This window comes from Engystomops pustulosus, chromosome 3 (assembly GCF_040894005.1).
Source record: "Engystomops pustulosus chromosome 3, aEngPut4.maternal, whole genome shotgun sequence".
Lineage (NCBI taxonomy): Eukaryota > Metazoa > Chordata > Amphibia > Anura > Leptodactylidae > Engystomops > Engystomops pustulosus.
The window spans coordinates 204,919,195-204,944,480 of NC_092413.1; the positions used below are offsets into that span (position 1 = coordinate 204,919,195).

The window sequence follows — 25,286 nt, forward strand, 5'->3', positions numbered from 1 at the left end:
GCTTATTATAACACACAGCACTAAATTCTCTCTGTGATATAACGAGCTGTGCACCTGTGAAACATCACATGACCAGTGATGTAACAAGTTGTGCATCTGTGTGACATCACATGACAAGGAATATAACAAGCCGTGCACCTGTGTGACATTACATGACAAGGAATATAACAAGCCGTGCACCTGTGAGACATTACATGACAAGGAATATAACAAGCCGTGCACCTGTGAGACATCACATGACAAGGAATATAACAAGACGTGCACCTGTGAGACATCACATGACCAGGGATCGATGTTTATCCACTGGAAATAAACAATGAAGCTTCCCGTAGAAAAACAGGAAGCAGAGATCTAGAAAATCATGAGCAATTGATACTGAAAGTGCATTGGAAAATGATATATCTTTTCGTTACACAAACAATACCTATAATTTGCTAACAATGGAAAACCCCTTTAGTATTGAATGTCTTACTTTCTTACCTATAGAGATGAATGCAGTGGGGACGGAGCAGTAACTCACCTGGTTCAGGTGCATGCAGGCGTCTACCGCTGCCTTCGGCATGTTGCACTTGAGAAAAGCCGCCACGGCCTGTTCACACATCCCCACGGTCACAAACATGCGGGCGATGTCCTGTACACACACAGTCTATCAGTAATAATGCAGAAGACTATGGCACCCCTATACACACAATAGATGGACCCCATTAATAGTCAATGATGTGACATGGCTTACATTTATAACATAGTGGATACATGTGAGCAGAGCCTGATGAATGCAGAGACATGAACCAGTCCCTGACATGATAACCACGAGTCTGGTTCACATCTCCTGGAAATCAGATTTGTTCCATATAATAATAACTAGGAGAAACTTACTGGAAGCAGTTTATTATTTTCAGGCAAGGTATTGGCCAGAATCTCCAGTCCGTCATAATCCTCCAGCATGTAGTAGCACTCGGCCAGGCGCTCCTGATTCCTGCCCTGCACATAGTACTGCACTGCGTTCACCCTGCGTGTACAGAAGGGGTTAATAGTCTCCATTATACAACATTCATTATGGATCAATAGTGTGTCCTGGATCCAATGATTTCCCATAGGGGATAAGCAGCATCCCGGCTGGTGGGCTGCTTATCTGCCCACCCCCCTTGTACTAGCTAAGATGCATCCTCAGCCAGTTCAGGGGTGCAGGTTTATATAAGTTTGACTTCCTGCCTGGGTGAGTACAGGGAGCGACATGAACTGGAGTAGTCCCTGGGATTTGCAATACAGTACTGTGCAGAAATCCTTCTCAGTTAAAGGGGTTGTACTACGTTTGCATAATAATAATTCCTTTATTTATATAGTGCACACAGATTACGCAGCGCTGCACAGAGCTTGTCACATCAGTCCCCGTCCAGAATGAGGCTCACAATCTAATCATCCTACCAGTATGTTTTGGAGTGTGGGAGGAAACCGGAGGACCCGGTGGAAACCCACGCAAACAATATCCCCTATCAACAGGATAACAAACTAAAAGGCAAAGGTCCAATAACTGGGACCCCCAATGACCACAAGTAGTGGAACCCCTGCGACACCCCATCAATTGGGGAGATGGAGACCCCGCCTTCTCTGTATTGCTGGGACCCCTGTTCTCGTGATCAGTGGGGGATTTTTAGCAGTCGGACCCTCACTGATCAGCTTGTTACCCCTATTCTGTGGGCAGGAATAACATGCAAACATATATCTGGTATTAGGAATCCTTTAGGTACGAGTGTGAGGAGTAGACAACATTGTGCATCTTATTTACAAAGTATTTTCACTTTGCATTAACAGTGCATCTCCCAATAGGCAGCTAGGGGGCAGCACATTGAGCCTGAGCAGTGCAGGATGGAAGTGGTTCATAGCGGATCGGCCCAAGTACTGCTCCACTTTAAATTTAAAGGGGTCGTCCACTTTAAGCAAATAATTGATATGGTTTTCTGTAAGGAAAAGTTATAAAATTTTCCAATATCCTGCATCAATTCCTCATGGTTTTCTAGATCTCTGCTTGCTGTCATTCTATAGGAAGCTTCTATGTTTCTTCCAGTCGATAGAAACCTGTCCATCATCAGATAGGTGCAGGACTCGTTATATCACACGGCTCTGATTACCCTCTGTGATACTAACGAGCCGTGCACCTATGTGACCATGGACAGATTTCTATCCACTGGAAGTAAACATAAAAGCTTCCTATAGAATGACAGCAAGCAGAGATCTAGAAAAGAGTGAGGAATTTATACAGAAAGTATATTGGAAAATTGTTTAACTTTTCCTTACACAATCCATATCAATTATTTGCTGAAAGTGGACAAGCCCTTTAAGTTTCTTACATAGCACCAATACGTATAGTGCAGCCTTAAAGCGGTATTCCCATCTGGGCATTTACATTTGATTTAATGCATTTGCCATATGTAAACATTTCTTCAATTGGATGTTATGAAAAAAATGTTCCTGTGTGAAGATAATTTCCCATAAATGTAGCAATGTTGTCCCTTAGAAACGAGATGGCTTCCTCGGATACGACCACCTCGCATTTTGGCAGTGGTGGCCAGACATGCGCTATAGAGTCCTGCCAAACCACCAGGATTCAGCGATCATTACCACAGGACGGATGTGAGACATGCAGTAACTCCCAGACATTTCATATACAATAACCGTTTGTTTCTTTGTGCAATCCCTCCAACAGAGGTGGTCGTATCCAAGGAAGCTATCTCGTTTCTAAGGGACCATATGACAACATTTATGAGAAATTATCTTCACACAGGAATAGTTTTTTTAATAACATCTAATTGAAGAAATGTTTACATATGGCAGATTAGTGAAACTGAATGTGAGTGTCCAGATGAGAATACCCCTTTAATGACAAATCCCTTTTCAATGTCATATTTGCAGCTGGTAAAGGAAGGGATAACGGGGCTATAAATGCAGAAATCGGGTCTCTAGGTGCCCCCAATTTTTCTTAACATACTCTACAAACCACTCCTCTATACACTTATCAGATCATACCATTTCTGTCGGTCTGCAAAGTAGTCCCCTATGGCGTTGTAAGCCTGCTCCAGCAGCGCGTCATCCGAGTCTCCGGAACCAGTCCTGAGCAGCTGCAGCACTCGGAACCAGTCACCCAGCTTTATACGGAGGCTGATAGCGAGGTCTCTGTGATGAAGAGGAGAAGTGTAACCACCACATCATACCTACAGATCTAGGCCTCTGTCCGACTACAGATTGCAAACAGCAGAACATATATGATATATCCATTAAAAGGGGTTGTCTCACGAAGACGGCCCTCGTCTGGCTGTCATGGCTTCCTCCATCACCAGGAGGACCAGGAGCAAGAGGATCAGCTGATCGCCCCTGGAATCAGGACTATATATCACTATACAACATTACGTAATATACACTATTTGTAGTTTGAATTGGGAGAAGGTGTATATTACAAGGTTGCAGCTGTGTTTCAGGAGCCCATATAGGAACCCTTTAAGATGTAAGGAAACTTTTAAAGCTACATTTATTTTTATTTTGGAAATGTACAGTACCGGGGATAATAGGAAACTTTGTAATAAAGTGTAAAAAGAGAAATGTACTTTTTGTCTTATTTTTTGCTCCTTTCTTCTCCTGTAGTGAGAAGTTTTTTCCGTAAGTCTTCTCAAATCCATACACAGCAGATATATAAGGGGAGGAGGATAAAAAAATAACTCCTTACATACCTAGAGTATATTTCACTTAATAATTCAGCTCTGTAAGGAGATAACACTATACAAAGACTGTCTGTAAGGAGATAAGACTATATAGTGACTGTATGTATGTGAAGAGATTAGATTATACAATGATTGTATGTAAGGAGATTAGATCAGCCAGTCTGTATGTACACGTCTGCAAATGGCAGCAGTGAGCTAGCTCACAGTCGCCATAGAGATGCACTGTGCATGTCTGAGGCAGAAAGTCACACAAAAGCTAAGGCAGGACAATTCCTGCCCAGATTTGCGATGCAGACTCTTAGCTTGTGGCTTGCAGGACACATCTGCTTACATGGACGTGTGCATCGAGTCTTAGGGGATATGATTATCTGGTGACTGTATTAAAGGAGATAAAAGCAGCCAGTGAATGACTGTAAGGAGATAAAACTATTCAGCGAGTGTAAGGAGACAAGTAACTAGAGACTTTATCAGCTTCTCCTCATTTATCAGCTGTCAGTGGACTGTCAGTGGAGTACAGGAGGGAAAACTGATTTATACACACTACTAAAAGCAGGAAGAAAGGAGGGAAAAAAAAAAACAGGAAATACTTTATGAAAGAAAAATGTCTGTATTTTACAAAATCTACTATTATCCTCTGCAATATTGTTTTATGCATTTATGTTTAAACGTTTGCATTATTCTTTAAAGGAAATATACAAAATCCATCCTGATAAACCAGGGCCACTTACACGTAGATCCAGGCACCGTAACGGAGGTAATCATCTTATACAGGCGGTCCCCTACATAAGAACGACCGACTTACATACGACCCCTAGTTACAAACGGACCCCTGGAAGTTGGTAATTCACTGTACTTTAGCCCCACGCTACAATAATCAGCTTTAGGAGTTATAAAAGGTGTCTGTAATGAAGCTTTATTATTAGTTCTGGTTCTTATGACAACCCAACATTTTTAAAATCCAGTTGTCACAGAGACCAAAAAAATTCTGGCTGAGGCTTCAATTACAAAATATACAGTTCCGACTTACATACAAATTCAACTTAAGAACAAATCTACAGAACTGGTACGTAACCCGGGGACTGCCTGTGATGTCATTTCACTCATTGTTACAATAAGCAGAACATGTCTCATCTAACCCCCTGCTCTCTCCCTCCCTGTGTAATCTAACAGCAGCAGGAGATGCAGTGGGTAGGGGAGACCTGCTTTGCTCATAGTAACATCCTATGAAGCTACATAACCATTATTTTAAAAGTTGATTTTAGAAGGCAGGCGGTCATGGATAAGAAATATAAGAAGATACCACAGTCACGGTGCCTGGACCTATGAGTAATGTCCCTGGTTTATCAAGATGGATTTTGATGGCAGATTTTCTTTAAACAAGCACATACAAAAGTATTTTCCAGTGAACTTCTTACCTTCTATCCATATCCAGGTACATCCTCTCTGCTTCCTCAAAACGTCCAAAATATGCGGACACCTCGGCTTGCTTCATAGGCTCGCTCTGCAGGTTGCCCAGCCGCTTCACAAATTCTATGCCCTGGTAATCCTTACAACGCACAAAGGCTTGCTCTGCCGTCGGAAGGTCTAGTTTTTGCAACGCGGCTTCGGCGAGTAAACGCCTGCAGAGGGAAAAGTTAAAAGATTTTTACAAAATCAAATATGCAGGGAAAAACCTACAAATATACGCCTAATATGCTCTTTAAATTTTAGTCATGGCAATATTTTATCCCTTACTTCTGCCATACCAGCACATGACCACTGCGGCCAATCAGTGTCCTCACTGGTCACATGGCAGCTCATTGGTAGCTTATAAACAAAGACAGGCTCAGTGGAGAAATTTTATGGGTCCTAAATAAATCTTCCATCAAAATCCATTATGATAAACCATGGACACTTATTCATAGATCCAGGCACCGTGACAGTGACAATCTTGTTATATTTGTTATCCATGGCCCCCTTCCTTATAAAATCTGCGTTTATAATTATGCTGATGAGCCCAAATAGCTCCTAGGGAATTACCAGAGCCCCTCCATGCTGAAGCTTCACAGGCTGTCTCCCCCTTCCTCCTGCGCCCTTAGCACTTCCTCCTCCCTCTACCTGATGTAATCTCAAACAGTGGGAGGCGGGAGTGCTCTTGTACAGTGTAACAGCCTGCGTAGCTATAGTACGAAGGGGCTTTGGTAACACCCCCCAGAGCCCTTCTGGCTAATTAGCATAATTTTTCCAGTTGATTTTAGAAGAAAGGAGGCAATGTATAACAAATATAAGAACATTACCACAGTCACGGTGCCGGAATCTATTAGTAAATGTCCCTGGTTTATCATGATGGATTTTGATGGTAGATTTCCTTTAAAGGCTTTTTCCCACAAAGACAAGTTAGGCCCTATCCACGGGAAAGGGGCCTAACTTGTTGATCAGTGGGGGCTTCAGTGCTGAGACCCCAGCAGATCGCAAAAACAAGGGATCCGTGGGACCTCTCGAAGGAGCAGACTACTGCGCATGATCATTCTGCTCCATTACTCTCTATGGAGCTGATGGAAATTGCTGAGCGCCGCGCTCACTGATCTCCATCAGCTCCATAGATATTAATGGAGCAGTAGGGTCATGCCGCCTGCTCCATTAGTCTGAGTGGCGGCAAGGGGTCGACGGACTGCTGGTTTTCGCGACCTGCAGTGGTCTCAGCACGGAGACCTCCACTGATCAGCAAGTTAGGCCCTATCCCATGTATAGGGCCTAACTTGTCTTCGTGGAAAAACCCCTCTATAAAGTTATTTTCTAACATGTGTGGCTCTTATCCACAAACCAGACACTGTTGATAAACCAGACTGTTCTGTTGATAAACTGGATAGAAATATGCAAAACCTGGCTACAAAACTCACATGACTGGCTACTTTACTGCAAATAAAAAAACATTGAAACATAATAGGAAAAGGGGTCCACAGCAACATAACTACTTACCTGGCTCATAACAGCCCTGCAGTGCTATAGCTCATGTACTGGAAAGGTTATGTAACAACAACCCTGTTCATCTCAAGGGTTAAAAAGAAAAAAAAGGTTTATTTTTTTTTCCAGTCCAATACAAGACTTGAGTCCCGGGCTGAACCGTCCTCATATGTAACAGTGATGGGTTTATGGGCTGTGTAACACCTGGCTATAAGGTGTGCGGGTAACAAAAAGCAGCCTTGTGCCGGGGTTTATTTTCATCCGCCGCTCCATAAGCTTCACATGGACATTCCTGCCTCCGTCTAGACCTCAATGTATCTCACATTCCACACCGCTCCGCTGGAAGTCACACATACAGGACAAATCCCCTCCATGGACAGCGCCGCATAAATCATCCCTATAATCTGAAAACAATCTCAGTAATGAGACCTACTTTCCCGAGCTATGAGATGCTCACTCAGGACGTAAACAAAGGAATCAGGGCTAATTCACTGACAGCAAGTAGAGATCTTGAAAATATTGAAGGGGAAATATTGTCAATTTTTTAATTTTTTTTAATTACTGTATTTTTCAGACTATTATGACGCACCACAAAGTCAGTCATCCAAACAAAAGGAAAAAATAGATTTTACACTAATTAATAATTCCCTGTTGGTCACACACAGCTCTGCTACATCCATTCACTCACAGCGACACTCCTGGCAGAACAGTGATGTTAACAATAGTATTACCCCCTAGCAATGTACCCCACACATGGCAGACTACAACAGGTCCAGTGATCACACAATGTTCTATCCATATACGGCATGTAGTCTCTTATTACCATAGTCTAGGGTGAGGGTTATCCTCTATAAACTGAGAGGCGTCTTCAATTCCAACTTTCTCAATTAACGCTCGGCTGTCCCGTAGTGAACGGATCTCAAAGTTTATGATGTAATCCTTGTTAGGGTGTTCGGGATCCTACAGGGGAGAACATGATATATCTAGTAGTCCCAGAACAATGAGATATAATACTGTCTACAGCATGAGATATAATACTGTCTACAGCACTTCTAGGGAATCTGATATACCAGTATATATAACATAAGGCACGTGGCACCTCAGCACCGCACTTACCTATACTGGTACATATATCTATACTGGTACACTACAGCCCAGGTGTAACCTCTAATATACCAGTATATATAACATAAGGCACCTCAGCACCGCACTTACCTATACTGGTACATATATCTATACTGGTACACTACAGCCCTGGTGTAACCTCTAATATACCAGTGTACATAACATAAGGCACGTGGCACCTCAGCACCGCACTTACCTATACTGGTACATATATCTATACTGGTACACTACAGCCCTGGTGTAACCTCTAATATACCAGTGTACATAACATAAGGCACGTGGCACCTGAGCACTGCACTTACCTATACTGGTACATATATCTATACTGGTACACTACAGCCCAGGTGTAACCTCTAATATACCAGTATATATAACATAAGGCACCTCAGCACCGCACTTACCTATACTGGTACATATATCTATACTGGTACACTACAGCCCTGGTGTAACCTCTAATATACCAGTGTACATAACATAAGGCACGTGGCACCTGAGCACTGCACTTACCTATACTGGTACATATATCTATACTGGTACACTACAGCCCAGGTGTAACCTCTAATATACCAGTATATATAACATATGGCACCTGAGCTCCGCACTTACCTATACTGGTACATATATCTATACTGGTACACTACAGCCCTGGTGTAACCTCTAATATACCAGTATATATAACATAAGGCACGTGGCACCTCAGCACCGCACTTACCTATACTGGTACATATACCTATACTGGTACACTACAGCCTGGGTGTAACCTCTAATATACCAGTATATATAACATAAGGCACCTCAGCACCGCACTTACCTATACTGGTACATATATCTATACTGGTACACTACAGCCCAGGTGTAACCTCTAATATACCAGTATATATAACATATGGCACCTGAGCTCCGCACTTACCTATACTGGTACATATATCTATACTGGTACACTACAGCCCTGGTGTAACCTCTAATATACCAGTATATATAACATAAGGCACGTGGCACCTCAGCACCGCACTTACCTATACTGGTACATATATCTATACTGGTACACTACAGCCCTGGTGTAACCTCTAATATACCAGTATATATAACATAAGGCACATGGCACCTCAGCACCGCACTTACCTATACTGGTACATATATCTATACTGGTACACTACAGCCCTGGTGTAACCTCTAATATACCAGTATATATAACATATGGCACCTGAGCTCCGCACTTACCTATACTGGTACATATATCTATACTGGTACACTACAGCCCTGGTGTAACCTCTAATATACCAGTATATATAACATAAGGCACATGGCACCTCAGCACCGCACTTACCTATACTGGTACATATACCTATACTGGTACATATACCTATACTGGTACACTACAGCCTGGGTGTAATCTCTTATATACCAGTATAGAGAGTATAAGACATATGTACACCTCAGCACTGCACTTACCTACACTGGTATACAGCGCTTCTGCGCAGAACCCTGCTCTTACCTTTAACAGTTCGTCCAGGAGAACAGATTTTATCTCTAAATCTTCAAAGTTGCAAATATATCCTGAAGTTTGAATAGGTTCCTGAAAGTATATAAGAAAATCAAGTGCCAAGCCATATAACAAGCTTTATTTATATAGATCCATCATATTCTGCAGCACTGTACAGATCACAGAGCACATATACAAGCATATTACACAGTAATAACCCAATCAGATGAAACAATAGAAACAATGATCCTGCCTACAAGAGCTTACAGTCTATGAGTATGTGCCTATAAACTAACCATATGACTAGAAGAAGACCCCTGATATCTCCTGACATCCTGTCCGTTTAGTATAAAGGTGAATTCCCTACATAATTACAACACTGTAGCATCTTTATTTATGACTCTTTGTTGTGCATCTCCATTATTCCTCCTGGAAATGTATGAAAGAATCTGACAAACGGGTGTTACCATTCACCTTCTCAGGGGGGCTGCCCCTACATGGCCTGACTTTCAGCACTGATTGGACACTCTCTGCCCCTGTATTTATACATCATATAAATATATCATCATATGTCATCCATATTTTTATATAAGAGAGAATGCAGAAGCAGAAGGTAAGTATGGCCCATTTCAATAAACAAGGCTTACTCTCCTAATCATGGGGATTTAAAGGGGTTTCCAAGACTTGTTATAAAAAAAAAGCTATCCTTTACATCAGAGGAGCTCTGTCTATACCGTAGCGACCTTTCCAATTGACCAAGGATTGGTCGTTCACAGTTAAAGATCCCTTTAAGAGACAATTGGTATTGAAAGCTTCACTCTAAGCTGACTGGCCAGAAGGGATCATGTGACCATCGTCACACCACATGGTGAGGGATTGTCAGAGTTGGGTAAATCAATGGGTGCATGCTGTAGGTACCATACTATAGGCACGTGAACTGTCATGGACACTTACTTCTGGATCCAGGTTTCTGAAAACATACATCCTAGTCTTCTCCATCATTGCAAACAGGTCGGGGTTGTCATTGGCCCACTTCATGTCCCACACGTCCTTACGCTCAAACTTGAGCTGCTCGCCGATGGTCGGCTGTCCAGAGTCATCAGTGTAGCGCGCCTCTAGATCCAGGAATGTGAGGACTCCCGAAATATCTATAATGGCCAGGCGGCTAGAAAACACCAGAAAAGGAGGTCAATAGATGGAAACTTTATACTAATAAATGAAAAGCAAAGAAAATGTGTATTGTACTTAAAGGGATTGGCCGGAGATTAATGATGGCCCTATCATTGGTAGGTAACAACGGTCTGATTCGTCTGCCTGTAGGTTGAGCTTGTACACTGACATTCTTGGTGAGAAATAGCTTTCAGCTACCTTCCCACTGAGGATGAATGGGGGAAACTGGGCCCACGTTCTGGTGATTGTGTTTGGCCCTAATAGCTGGACCCCATTGGGACATGAGACCATTAGGTCTTTTGCCAAACACTTTAACAAAATTAGGATCTTACTAGAAGACCTTGTAGGCCCCTGAAATCAACTATAGCATTGAAGAATGAGTCTGTAGACGTCTCTGTAAACTCATATAGAGGTCTGGATTGATTTGGGGTGCCCGAAGTAAAACCCACTTAAAGGGGGTTTTCCCAGGAATCAAAGTTAGGCCCTATCCACAGAAAATCTGTCACGATATACCAGGGACACTTACTCATGGATCCAGGCACTGTATCTGTGGTAATCTTCTTCCTTCTAAAATCAACTTTTAATATTATGCTAATGAGTCTGGGTTGGGGGCAGTTCCAGAGCCCCTGAGTGCTGTAGCTTCACATGCTGTTACAACGAACAGAACCAGTCTCACCCAACCTCCTAGACTTACTGCTGCTGCTAGATTACATCAGCAGTAGGAGAAAGAAGAGGGAGGGCGAGACATGTTCAGCTCATTGTAAAAGCTTGTGAATCTGCAGCACTTATAGGTTTTAGTAACTCCTCCTCCTTTCGACTCATTAGCACAATTTAATTTTAAAAGTTAATTTGAGAAGGAAGGGGGGCATATGGATAACATATATAAGAAGATTACACACAGTCACTGTGCCTGGATCTATGGGTAAGTGCCCTTGGTTTATCATAGTTGATTTTGATGATAGGCTTTCTTTATAGGCATCATTGAGCTGACCCCCAGACACAGTGTAATGTTGTAAAATGGCATTTAAGATTTTTGTAAAGTTGGGTGACAATCCCTATGGACACAGTGCCTGATACACAAATAGGACACTATAATAACTCTATTTTGGATCCCTCTATTCGTCATAAATGAAGTCCCAGGACTATGCACTACTGAGTATATATGAATGGGGCCTGTATAATACATTTGTGTAGCCACCTGCATCATCCCCACGGGTGCAAGAAACAGGTGCATCTATTCCAAATGCTAGATTTACCTGGAGTTGCAGTTCATGCTCATCTGGTAGGCTCGGCAGCTCACACTGTACTTCTGTACCAGAACCATGTTGGGTAAACTGTATCTGTGCACCGTTCCGGACTCACGAGCCTAAGTGACATGGAGAGAAGTGTCAAAGCTCAATAATAAGGATAGATAATAGGGAGACTCATAGGATAATATAGCAACCTATAGGTGACTATAGGTGTCTGGAGTGTGAATCCTTAGACAAGGACAATGTTCTGATCCACAGAAGCTGAGTTAGTATAAGAGTCTGGGGTTTAGACTGACATACGCAGTGATGTGAACACTTACCACTATGAGGACTCTATCAGATGCCGTTACGGAGCAGATGAGATCTCGGGTTGCCTGAAATTTAGAAGGAAAAAAATCAGTAAAGATGAGAGAGCCAGCAGAATTACTAGCAACATGGAATTCAGCGGGGAAACTTATTTTATCACAAGTGTAAGGACCCTTTACATACAGAGCAAAGTGTCCATTGTGTTGTAAGGACTAGGAAGATGTCTGAATCACTAGACTGAACACAGGGACATTTTTCGTCTTGAGATCATAAGTGTAAAACCCGCTTACCGCCAAAGCTTTATTGAAATCCATGAGCCCCTCCCCGGCTGCAGACGGGGCTTCATCAATGTGAAACATCCTGCAAAACATGAGGAACAGATAAACTATCCATGATCCCGCTGTGCTGGGTACGCAGAGGCACATCGTAACTGATGGTTACCGTTCTCGTCCCTCTTTCCTAGTCCGCAGCAGTTGATTGATCTCCATGGCGGTCAGCTTCTTCGCTACCCGATACTGCCAGACATAAAAGGCTTCCTTAGACGCAGCGATGACGTGGGTTTTGGTCATGGTGACAAACATCGGGACTGTGAAAAAACAATTGTATGTAAGTCTAGATGACACTGCATCAATAACCTGCTATAAATCGGACAGAGGTCTGCTGTATAATACATAATGGGGGTCCCAGAAGTTGGACCAAGACCAATCATAAAATGAGGACATATCCAGCAATGAGCCGCCCCTTTAAGGAATGGGAATACCCTATTAAAGACTGTGGTTACATATGATGATTTATGGTATCCTCCGCTCAGAGATGAAATGATCCATGTTTGTATTCCCCGCTGCTATGGAGGCTTCTGCACAGGTAGGAAGGAATTTTACAGGCGCAGGAGAAAATAGACGAACGCTGTACATTCGGCTGTGTTTACTGTGGGGCTATGAAAGGTCCTTCTGTTGGGAGACTATCGGGGGCGATGAATGTACATACCCGCCGTTTACCTTCTAAGGGTATAAATTCTCACTTGTGAGAGACGCAACTAGAGCGGTGCCATATATTATGTAATAAAGTAGCACCTAGCAAAAAAAAACAAGCTGCCGATTTATTTTATGTTCTGGTTCATGGAGCACCGGGGGCGATATTAGACAATGGTCTGTGAGAGAATCCATAAGCTAAGCATGTATATTACTGGACCCCCAAATAATAGTCCGGTGTAACATTATAGCACATGTAATAATAGCTCCGTAGGGTGATGACTGTATTATACCCGAGAGGTGCAGCCGAGCTGGACTTGTCACATAGCAACATGACTGCAAGTGAAATGACTGAATTCCCTACATAAAGACATGCAGAAGTGTTGGTAGTTACAGGACCGTGCAGGCAATCAGAGGTCTTAACTTGACCTGGACCCAGTTACATTAAGAGAAACTTTTAGGTACTAGACTGTGTTTTCCATCGACAGTCAATGAGGTATATCTTCTCTATTATCCTGCAAACACTTATGCAATTCCCCCTCCCTCCTCCTGCAGAGTCTGCTGAGAACTCTCCTTTCTCTCTACTTTTGTGCAAAACCTTTGTGATTTCTCCCTACACTACACTACAATGTGTGGGCTCTTCTCCCTATATACCCGCTGGAACTGTACAGCGTGTGATCTCCACTTGTATTATACTTACTATAAGTATAGTATTAGTATTTTACTCTTCACACTGTCATCTGCTGTGTTCAGCCTACTCCCCGCTACCTGCTGCAAACTCTTCAGATAGATGTGCGAAATGGGAATGGGCCTGCATGTTACTCAGACCCAGGGACTGCACATCTTGCACAGAAAGGGAGTACTTGCATTATACAGAAATATGATGAAAGGATTCCCTGACTTCAGTGCTGCCAGTGTAACAGTTAATACAGCACTGTGCTGCAGTACGGATGGCAGACAGGGAGTCCTTTCATCATATTTCTGCATGATTCCAGATATGTGCAGTCCCTGGGATTGGACATACAAGATTGGTTCCACCCTATAGAGGCAGGGAGGAGAGCAGGTACAACCAGGAGCAATGCGCTGCTTAGGAGTCACTTAGGAGGCTTTGTGAAGGAGTTACACAGGTAAAAAGGAGACAGTTTTTATGAAAATCAAGTTAAATTCATAAAAAATGTAAAACTATGAAATATCTGTCACTATGACATTGTCATAGATCTGTAGCAATGTGTGTATAACCCCATTTTGCTAATTTTTAGGGTTTTCTTCTCTGACTATAGTTATCTGTAATTGCATTTGTGTCTCTTGTCCCCTAACCTGTCCATAGAATAAACTTGAAAGCTAAAGAAAAAAGTCTGTGATCTTCTGTCCGTCTTACTCTAGCAGGAAGGAATTCAGCAGAGATAGACGAATTGAGGATGAGGGAAAGAAAAGAGCCACAAAAAGGAATTTACATAACAAATTTTCTTACAGAACCCTATACCGCTCATTCATACAAAGTTTGATAAAAACTTAGTAAGAACTTTAATGTCATGGGGTCCTCTTACCTATATCTATGTACTTGGAGTCCAGGGGGGTTCCTATGGAATTGCACAAGACCAGCACATACTGAAGAAAAATCATAACATTGGGACATTAGTAACAATACGGAGAACAGACCCTACAAACTATAATGTCTACAGATCATGTAAAGGTCAGTATATTTCCATCGGCTGTATATTGCTGACCTGAATGTAATGAATTAGAACATGGATTTTTGTTGGGATAATATTTATTGTATCACCTGTTGATTCTATTAGTGTTACACGCGATGGACCACCACCACAGATTTTTTACTTTCGTTTATTACAGAGTAATACAGGCGGTCCCCTACTTAAGAACACCTGACTTACAGACGACCCCTAGTTACAAACGGACCTCTGATAATTGTTAAATTACTGTACTATAGTCCCAGGCTACAATAAACAATTAAATGTGTCTGTAATTAAGATTTATTGTTAATCCTGGTTCTTATGACAACCCAACATTTTTAAAATGTTGACCAAAAAAAAAAAAATGTTGTTGGGGTTATAATAATAAAATATACAGTTCCGACTTACATACAAATTCAACTTAAGAACAAACCTACAGACCCTATCTTGTACGTAACCCGGGGACTGCCTGTACGTGGCTGGTGGGGTTTGCCAAGCTCAGAACCATTCATAGTCATCTTTTTATTAGTGATATTGGAATGACACAGCATACAAAATGAACCCAAGGAACATTAAGCATCGTACCTGTGCTCCGGAGGCTGACGCTCCCTAAGGACAAGAATAATGGGGGATTAGTAAGGAGTGAGGCGAACTATAAAAACATAATATACTGGTGCCATCCACAAACATGGCTAATCCACATACAGCATACGTGTTATTCTCAGCTGAGAATTGCCATGTTAATATAACAGCCGATTGTAAATCTTTAAGACATTTTGTAGGACGCTTTAGAAGCTTTTCTGCTTTCCAGCGGCCTTAACACATGATCCAGAATTCAGGTCCCTTGCTACATTGGGGCTTATTTACTAAGGGTCCGCGGCCGCACTTTCATAGGATTTTTCGTAGTTTTCAGGTTTTGCACGGCTGTGACAGGTATTTAATAGGGGATTTTGGTGCAGCGGCGCTGATTTTCATGCGGCAGAGATCGGGGGGCGGGCCGGACGATCAAATTGATTCGGACTGAGTGCGGGATTTAACTTTCAAATTGTGTCGCAGAGATCAAGCATTGACATGCACCAAGAAGAAGGTAAACTCCGGTGGAACTGAGCGGGGAGGCGACACATGCAGGATATCGGGTGCACGATCTTAGTGAATCGCGGTACAGTGCATTATCGTAGGACAATGCACTTTCTGTGAACGACTGCAGACCGGAGATTTACAGACTGCCGGGTGATGTCACCAGCAGTCTGAATGATATCAGGATGTTCCTGGCTACAATTAAAATATACCGGGCGTCCGCCCATCGGAGCCAGGAGGCGCTCAGGTGACGCAAGCCTCTGGCTCATTAGCATATAAATGTATATTTCCTCACAAAAAAGGTAGTAAAAAAATTTTTTATGAATAGCAGAAAACGGCATACCGGTGAGGTATAGGCGCCTACCATCAGTATACCCGATTGTAGATGGCCTTCATCCTGCCTTCATGCAGTCATAGGGGCACATTTACTTACCCGGTCCATTCGCGTTCCAGCGGCGGCTTCTCGGACGAGCGTTCGGGTCTTCCGGCGATTCATGAAGGTCCTGCGCCCGATGTCCACCAGGTGTCGCTGCTGCGTCGAGGTCCGCCGAGTTGCGTCGGAGTTCACTGATCTCTTCCTGGTGCATGTAAGTATAGTGCGTGCGACCAATTGGTGCGTGCACCTGCATGGAGGGATACACACTGACTAGTATCACTGCATTCAGACACAGGAAGTAATATTACCTTTACTCTGCCGGTATCTGTTTCATTGTCATCCTAAAAAGAAAAAAACATCATTATTATAATTTCTACAAATAACCTTCAAAAATGGTGGCAGAGGCACAAGCCAAAAACCATAAAGCAAAACCACATACACATAGAAATAGCTGTGGTTTTGCAGTGACTTGTAGGTGAAAGGTTGACCCTTAGGGATATGATACCTGGAGCACAGTGATCTGAGGTTGTTGTAATGAGGGCTTTGGATAATTGTTTTAATCATTATTTAAAAGAACACTACACCTAGAAATAAAAGACACAAGTAAGAAAGAAGTATGGCTGCCCCCACTGTTTGATGCCGTCATGCAGAAATCCTACAGAGAAAACACTGGCTCATCTACAAAGCAGCATGGCCTAGCAACGTAGGGGAGAATCCTGCTGCAGCCATTAGTCTTGTCCAAGTATTTAAGTTACATGACAGGGGAATAAGCTGATCAGTGAAGGTCAGACTGATCACAAGAACAGGACCCCACCAATGCTAAGATTGAAGTGGAGTGACAGAATTAACATGACCCCTCGCCGATCCATTCACTGTCTATGGGAGTGGTCAGAGGTAGAGGAGCGCTGTGCTCAGCTATGCCCATTATTCATATTGAATTAGATGGAGCAGCAGGACACGTGCTCAACCTGTCACTCTACCCATTAGTCAGATAATGATACCCATTTTATCTGATAGCAGAGGGTTCTTCTCGTTCTGAAGATAGGAGGTAACTTAAAGGGGTTCTCTGGAGGTTGAAAAATATGACTTCCAACACCAGTGCCACACCTGACCGTGGTTTCTGCATGAATCTCAGCTCTATGAAAATTAATGGTGCTTCGATGCAATCCCAAGCACTACCCATGGTCAGGAGCAGAACTGTTTTTGGAAGAATTGAACCATGATTTACAACCTCTGGACAAACCCTTTAAATACTTGGAACAACCCCTGTAGTGAGATTGAAATATGAGCAATGCATAGTAGATGATTAAAGGAAGAAAGCACAGTTTTTTTATATATTTCTGGATTTGCAGTGATCAGTTCCCCACATCAATATTTCAGTATATAGTCACAGAAATCCTGACAGCATGAAATGTAACTATAAATGGTTATGGAGGAAAGGGTTAACCATCCCCCAAAAACACCTAGGAATAATAGTGAGAAGAATTATAGAGCCGCCCCAATACACAGAATGTTATCCATACCACAATAATACAGATAAGCAGATATAATGATGGCACAGACCTGGGGGTGGTTCTCGTCAGCTTTAGTCGCCAGTATACAGAAGTCCCCGCATGTGGTAACAGACATCAGGCTCTTCACATATTTGACAAATTTCTCGTTGTTTTTGGTGTCCCAGAAGACGACACAATACTCGGGGCGGTCCGGCCTTGTGTAAGCGTACACCACTGTGTTAGAGCAGTAACCCCACTGTAATAATCACAACACAAAGCAGTTACAATAATGACCTCAAGGCTGTAATACATGTATAATGTGCACTAGTTATTACAATTACTGAAGAGCATCAGCCAATGAGCTTCAACTTAGCCCCACCTTTAAAATTAAAGGGCCGTTCAAAAGCAAAGAAAAGCATAATCCAGTGATAAAAAGGAAATCTACCAAAATCCATCATAACAAACCAAAGAAACTTACTCATAGATCCAGGCACCGTGACCGTGCGAATCGTTTTATATTAGTTTTCCATGGCCTCCTTCCTTTTAAAATAAACTTTTAAAATTATACTAATGAGCCTGAAAGGTTTTTGGGGGGGGAAGGTGTTACTCAAGCACGTCCATTCTGCAGATTCACAGCCTGTTACACAGTGTCACTCTCCCCCTGCTCTCTCAGTACTCCCTCACCCCCTCCCTCTGCACTGCAACAGAGGAAGTTTCAGCACATGGTGGGGGAGGGAATTGTTACAGCACAGTGTAACAGCTTGTGAATCCTTTAGGTTCCTTACCATAATTAAAATTGATTTTAGAAGGAAGGAGGCCATGGATAACAAATATAAGAAGATACCACAGTCACGGTGCCTGGATCTATGAGTAATGTCCCTGGGTTATCAGGATGGATTTTATTGGTAGATTTCCTTTCAGTGGGCACCAATAGAACAATACAGCAAATACCTGGGCACCGCTCCATTCACTATTAAGAGACAACCATCCAGTGTCCTATAGAAGTGAATAGAGTGGCACCTAAATATGCATATCACCATTCCATTTACATGGGGTACATGAGGACCCCGCCTTCTGATCAGTGAGGAGGGCATACAGAGACCCATCTATTAGATGTCAATAATGGGACAATCCCCTTAATGTAGTTGAGGTGCATATCAGAAACCCTCTCATAAAAAAAAATACAAGTAAATAGGTGGCATGTCTGAGCCAATGTCATCTAGAACTTCCATAACAAACTCTGAGATTTCTTACCTTGTAATCAGGTCTGATATTTGCAAAGTAAATGTATGAATCCACAGCCAGTCCGATCCTCAGCCCCCCGCCTTCCCACGACACAGCGGACATCTGCTTCCCGGGGACTTTCAATGTGCGCAGGTGCTACAAAGACAGACAAATAACTTTTATGTATAGATATAACAAGCATATGACGGTATAACTAGAGAGGTAACATGGGGCTGGTCTGATGTTTGAGTTGTATGAAGAGATTTAATGTACTGAGGTGTCAGAGGTGTCACATCAGCACCACAGAGATGAATAGAGCGGCAGGCACATGTGCAACCAGCTGCTCTGTTCAAGTAGGGGTACAACAGACCCCAATTTTGTGATCCACGGAGTATTCCCATTGTTTAGTAAGTAATCCCTCCTGTGGATAAGGGGCAGTTGTTGTGATTAGAGAATCCCTTTAATACCACAGCTCCTGGATGCTGATGGTATCGCATACACACACCTTATTATTTGTAAAGCGCTTGGATGGAGCTTTATAAAGACTATTATTATTATTATAAATATGTTTCATACAAACAGACTTACCTCTCCAAACGGGGTGTAGAACTGGACGATATTGATATCTTTATCTTGGTTGGATGTTCTCTGGGATCCGGCCACCGCCAGTACACTGCCACAGTGATTCCACTGGATGCTCACCACATTCATACCAGTGTCCACCAGAACCGGATCTGGGAAACCAAAGTACATTATACGTGATCTATATTGTGTCATTGGCAATGTGTACAAGCTCACCATATTACTAAATATCTTGTAGAGAAATAAAGATATCACAGCGTAGGTGTCCGTGGAAAAATAATCATGGACTGTGCCGAGACTTACTTTCATCATTCTCGTGTCTCATTATCTGGCACCGCCCGTTATCGAAGCATATGGCCAGGCAGGGACAATCGGGCTCCACGTATCCCTTACTGCCCGGATACCAGTGCATGCCAGCGATGCTCAAAGCACCGGTCACATTGGCCAAACAGCTCAGCACCATTTTTACCTAGAGAAGGCAAATCATGACAGAGGGATTAGACATGAGGAAAGACAGCCATGTTTACTGTGAAATGCTGAATGTATGGCGGCCATATTTCCCCCAGTGAGTAGAATCTGCAGTATCATAGGCATCTACAAATCCACAGGATTACTGTCATTACAATACAGGGCAGCCCCAGGAGAGACAGTGGGGCTTATTTACTAAGGGTCCGCTGATCAAATTTCCGTCAGACTTCCCAACGTTTTCGGGGATTGCACGACTAGGACAGGTATTTAGAAAGGCATTGTGTCGCACACGACCGGATTGTGTCGCGGCTGCGACGGCTTTCATGCAACAAAAATCGGGGGGCGGACCGTCGGATGATCTAAAGGATTCGGACTGAGTGCACGATTTAACTTTAAAATTGTATCGCAAGCCAAGCACTTACATGCACCAGGAAGAAGAAGGTGAACTCCGGCGGACCTGAGCGGGGAAGTGACACATGCAGGATATTGGGCGCACGATCATAGTGAATTGCGGCAGAATGCATAATCGTCGGAACAGTGCACTTCGGGTGAACTCCTCGGACAGGTAAGTAAATGTGCCCCAGTGACTCCTACCATCCTATATGACTATGATGCTGGGAGTTCTTCGACTGCAACATGATGGGAGCATCATTACAATATTGGACAGTAGCCCCAAGAGAGACAGTGACTCCTACCATCCTATACGGCTATGATGCTGGGATTCCTGCTCCTCCTACTGTACCATGATGGGGTTATCATTACAATACTGGACAGTAGCTCCAGGGAGGCAGTGACTCCTACTATCCTATACGGCTATGATGCTGGGAGTCCTGCTCCTCCTACTGTACCATGATGGGGTTATCATTACAATACTGGACAGTAGCTCCAGGGAGGCAGTGACTCCTACTATCCTATACGGCTATGATGACAAAGTGTTTGGTCTAGTGAAGTGTCTCAGTGGAGATATCATTTCATTCTAAACACATACAATGAAGTTGCCCTGGTTGTCATAAAGGTGGATTTCTCCATTTGCCATCCCGAAAAGAAGAATTTTGCTGTCCGGGGACCAGGCGACATGGCACAGCTGTATGCCTTTCAGTTCCTTGCCCCAAATCCGATTTCCTGAAAAATATTGATGATAAAAGTGGGAAGAAGCAAAAGTAAGACTGATATAAACATAACATTCCCTAGACCAAAGCATAGAAAAAATACAAAAGCTGGTTAGTTTTAATTGTCTTAAAAGGCCAAGCAATAGGTATATCCTAACCCTGCTGTGTTCTTAGCTCTCTGCAGAGAATTGCTAAACAGCCCATTTCCTGTGCAATGACTTAATGAAGAGATGTGCTCTGGTGTAATACTATAGCAGTCATTTAGACCAGAGAGGAAGGGGCTGTGGAGCAGTGCAGTGCAATGCAGAGACCAAAGAGCTCAGCAGTGTGAGGACACATCCCTAGTGCACTGGGAGAACAAATAAAAAATCTGGAATATCATTTACAGTCTTCCTGCTTCTGAAAACAACATCCGCAGCAAAATTGAAGTGCAATGCTGGAAGGAGCCCCCTTACCATCCACAGACCCCACAATGACCGCTCCGTCCTCATACACGATGCAGATCTTCTGGCCGTCAGCGTTCCAGCTCATGCTGCGCACAACCGATTTGTTCCTGTTGTTGATCATCTCTTCGTACCAGGAGCCTGGGAAGACAGGAATCACCCCAAAACTATAACATACATCTGATCCGCTATGAGCTACAACAATCTACAGAGAAGAGACGCTTAAGGGTTACCCTTGTAAAGCATCCAGACGATGATAAGTCCATTCTGATCACTGGTGGTCAGTTTCTGAAAATGTTCGTTCCATGTCACCACTTGTACGGACCCTGGAGAAGAAATATGGTATTAAAAATGTGGGTGAATATAAGGAGTCACCCTGGTCACACATGGTACTACAGCTAGCCCCATGGCACCACTGCCACAGAGGTGCCCCCGTCCCCCTGGTCACACATGGTACTACAGCTAGCCCCATGGCACCACTGCCACAGAGGTGCCCCCGTCCCCCTGGTCACACATGGTACTACAGCTAGCCCCATGGCACCTCTACCACAGAGGCGACCCCCACAATAATATAATCTAGTTAGCTGATAATTATCTACTGTACATTTAAGACATCATTGTATCAAATCACCTGATATACAATATAAGTGCAAATTACATTCAAATGTTTCGACTCGTGATGGGATCTACGCAGGGACCTTACCGCTGTGTCCCTCCAGGGTCTGATTCATGGAGAGATTGCTGGGTGCGGCCAGCCCTTTCAGCTTCGCATCATCTGGAGAGAGAAATCAGATGTTCAGGCAAACAATTGCCAAACGGGATGAAGAAGTTAATACTTTCCCTATAAACAGGGGATAACTAAAATCCAAAGAAAAACGCAGGTTCAATGAGTGAAGAACAATCCTGACATTGCTAAGAGGTCGTATGTAGGTGCAATTAGCTACAGCCAAAATATGGGATACCACGGGACCAATGGAACTGATACAAAGTTACCCCTACAAATCTTTATACTTAAAGGAAACCTACCACTTGAAGTGGCAGGTTTCCGATGGCAATACCGAGCAAAAATAAGCTCCGGCACCAGCTCACCCTGAGCTGGTGCTCGGTATTGCCATCGGAAACCTGCCACTTCAAGTGGTAGGTTTCCTTTAACTAGTGATATAGTGCTGCAACAAGATCCCTTATAATGTATGGACCATAAACAGTCCTTTGATATCCTTATAGGACCATAGCATATAGCCTGGAGGTAAAGCTGCACCTTCTGTAAAATCCCGTGATGCCATGTTGAGCAATGAATGTGGAAAGTGGAGTTACTTGTTATATCAAGGTTCTGGAAAGGGTTAAGAAGAAGAATGGGGGTACACCTAGGTCACCAGGCACACATCAGCTGAGAATATTCATGGATTATTTAGAAGGTGACAGCACCCTCAGCTCCTCAGGAGCCTGGGTATTGCTGCCAACCATTATATATGATGAGCGGGTATGAAAATTTCGGATTTAATATAGAGGAAACCTCCGGTGTAAATAGCCATCACCTAGTGAAGGATGCACTTTTTATCCAAATCCTGGCACAGGCTCAGACAAACAGGTATTTGCCACCCTGAGCCCAAAACTGACTAAATCTCATCCAAAATGTAAGTGAGGCCTCCAGTGACCACTCATTCACCTGTCTGCATTTCCAGCTTCAGAACCTTGAGCAGCCCGGACTCCCCCCCACAGGCGATGTAACCCTGGTCCTTGTTCCATGATATGCATTTTAGCCGGATGTTGTTGGGAATGGCGATCTGAAAGGAAAAAGAATAGTGACACACTGTAACGGATCTACAGCAAATCTGCCACATCCTGCAATACCACTTTACATATACAATAGAAACAAGGTTTTAAAAAAAAATGTAAAAAAAGAATCCTAAAAGAACCACCTTTCCGCAGAACTGGCATAAAACAAAACAAAATCATTAACAAGTTATGTATCACTGCGTCCCAAAGGTCCAAATCTATCAATGTGTTGAAACGCTTTTTTTTTCCGGCGGAGAACCACATAATGGAAAATAGCGCCCAAAATATCTCAAAAATTTTAACTAAAAAATCGAAAGGATGTACAATCCGAAAAATAGTAGCAATGAAAATGTCTTCTCATCCTAATAAATCCTAAAAATATTTGGTTTTCGTACTCACCCAAAGAATAAATGGGAGGTGTTATTTGTTGCGAACAGTGAAAGCCGTAAAAATGGAACGCACAAGTAAATGGCCCAAATGCGTTTTTTGGTCAATTTCTTTGCATTTGGAAAGTTTTTCCAGTTCTCCAGTACACGACACAGAATATAAAATACAAAAGTACAATTTGCTAAACAGAAAACAACCCGTTGTACCACTCGGTGCACAGAAAAAGAATCACTTTTTATTCCGAAAGTTAAGGAAGAAAAAAAAAAATCAGAAATCTAAAAACGAGGGCCTCATGGCAAGGAGATGACTGATGGAGCGCGAGGTTGGGCAGGTGTCCTGCTGTTCCATTACATCATAAGGGAGAGTTGGATATTAAGGGCAGCTCAGTGGTTAGGATTACAGCCTTGCAGAGCTGGGGTCCTGGGTTCAAGTCCCAGGATTAACATCTACAAAGAGTTTGTATGTTCTCTCCATGTTTGTGTGGGTTTCCTCTGGGTCCTCCGGTTTCCTCCCACACTCCATAACATACTGGTAGGTTGATTAAAGTGTGAGCCGCACTGGGGACAGGGACCGATCTGGCAAACTCTGTGCAGCGATGTGTAATCTGTGTGCCCTATATAAATAAATAATTATGATTATTATATTGCTGAGCACAGCGCACAGGTATCTCCTATACTTCCATTTGCTGTCTCGGAGATAGTGCTGTGCTCAGCAGGACTCCCATCGTCTGGATTGGGACTTAGAAATAGTGATATCAACAATGCGTTACTTTCCATTAAAACATTTTTTGAGATAAACAACCATGACCATGTCACGTTTCTGCCACGTCTCATTAGTGTGCAGGTTTTTTTCCCTTGTGGTGTACGGGCTTTCAAAAATCTGCAAGAAAATTTGCTGATTTTTTCCCCAGAAATTACATCAGATCACAGGTGGAAAGAAAAAGTAAAAAACCGCATAAAAAAAAAAAAAAAACATCCTCCACATAACACAAATCTGTATACAACACGTGATAAAAAGTGGAATTTTTTGCCGGATTTGCCTGCATATTTTTCCTACTTTACAATCCGCCCTGTGTGCACACAGCCTTAGATTTCCTCCTCAGCGTCTCCTGCACAAGGAGCTTTTCAGGTAGATATTTCCTCCATGTGCACATACACAGGAGCAGCCATTCCCTTGTACTGTGTGTGGACATGCATGCATACAGCTCTGCAGTCACATTGTCAGAATGTACTGGCCGATAATCACAGAATTAGTGAAATATGGTGATTTCTTATCTAAACAGACCCCCTCTTGAACCAGATGCTGATATCCGGGCAGGGGGGTGCAGATATCTTTTGGGAGATTGATGGCATTATTGTCCTTGCATGGTCTTTATGTTTGGGGGTCAGACAGTAGACATCCACTTCTGTTGTAGAACTACAACTCCCAGCATAGCAGCAGATAATCAGTGCATCCTGAGAAACAGGAAGCCTCTCCCCCTGCTCTATACTACACGGGGTCACTCCCCTCTCCCCCTCACATCACTGGCACGCCTGGCACCGGGCACTCACCTTCTTACTCAGATATATGAACATGTCTGCTGCTCCCGGGGTCACGATCTCATATCAGTGTCACTAAGATGCCGAGTTATCCTGTCTCTAGGCAACCAGGAGCCTCGGCCATCCGTGCTGACGTCACTTCCTGTTCTAGCATTGCGAGC

General features: G+C 43.1%; 1 protein-coding gene across 1 annotated transcript in view; it reads right to left on the minus strand.

Moving 5' to 3' along the window:
• WDR35 (WD repeat domain 35) overlaps window positions 1-25,286 on the minus strand; it is a 37,113-nt gene extending 11,827 nt beyond the window's left edge. Inside the window, exons 1-24 of the mRNA XM_072143627.1 lie at window positions 25,138-25,286; window positions 23,091-23,208; window positions 22,128-22,199; window positions 21,658-21,750; window positions 21,437-21,565; window positions 20,861-20,994; window positions 19,708-19,873; window positions 19,411-19,556; window positions 18,853-18,978; window positions 17,669-17,854; window positions 16,414-16,446; window positions 15,238-15,261; window positions 14,509-14,569; window positions 12,432-12,576; window positions 12,281-12,350; window positions 12,005-12,058; window positions 11,691-11,800; window positions 10,219-10,429; window positions 9,277-9,357; window positions 7,480-7,616; window positions 5,129-5,332; window positions 3,025-3,171; window positions 877-1,009; window positions 521-631 (exon numbers count right to left, since the gene is read on the minus strand). Of these exons, the coding sequence (XP_071999728.1) occupies window positions 521-631; window positions 877-1,009; window positions 3,025-3,171; window positions 5,129-5,332; window positions 7,480-7,616; window positions 9,277-9,357; window positions 10,219-10,429; window positions 11,691-11,800; window positions 12,005-12,058; window positions 12,281-12,350; window positions 12,432-12,576; window positions 14,509-14,569; window positions 15,238-15,261; window positions 16,414-16,446; window positions 17,669-17,854; window positions 18,853-18,978; window positions 19,411-19,556; window positions 19,708-19,873; window positions 20,861-20,994; window positions 21,437-21,565; window positions 21,658-21,750; window positions 22,128-22,199; window positions 23,091-23,208; window positions 25,138-25,161 (2,715 nt within the window). The 5' untranslated portion in view covers window positions 25,162-25,286. The remainder of the gene's footprint in view (window positions 1-520; window positions 632-876; window positions 1,010-3,024; window positions 3,172-5,128; window positions 5,333-7,479; window positions 7,617-9,276; window positions 9,358-10,218; window positions 10,430-11,690; window positions 11,801-12,004; window positions 12,059-12,280; window positions 12,351-12,431; window positions 12,577-14,508; window positions 14,570-15,237; window positions 15,262-16,413; window positions 16,447-17,668; window positions 17,855-18,852; window positions 18,979-19,410; window positions 19,557-19,707; window positions 19,874-20,860; window positions 20,995-21,436; window positions 21,566-21,657; window positions 21,751-22,127; window positions 22,200-23,090; window positions 23,209-25,137) is intronic.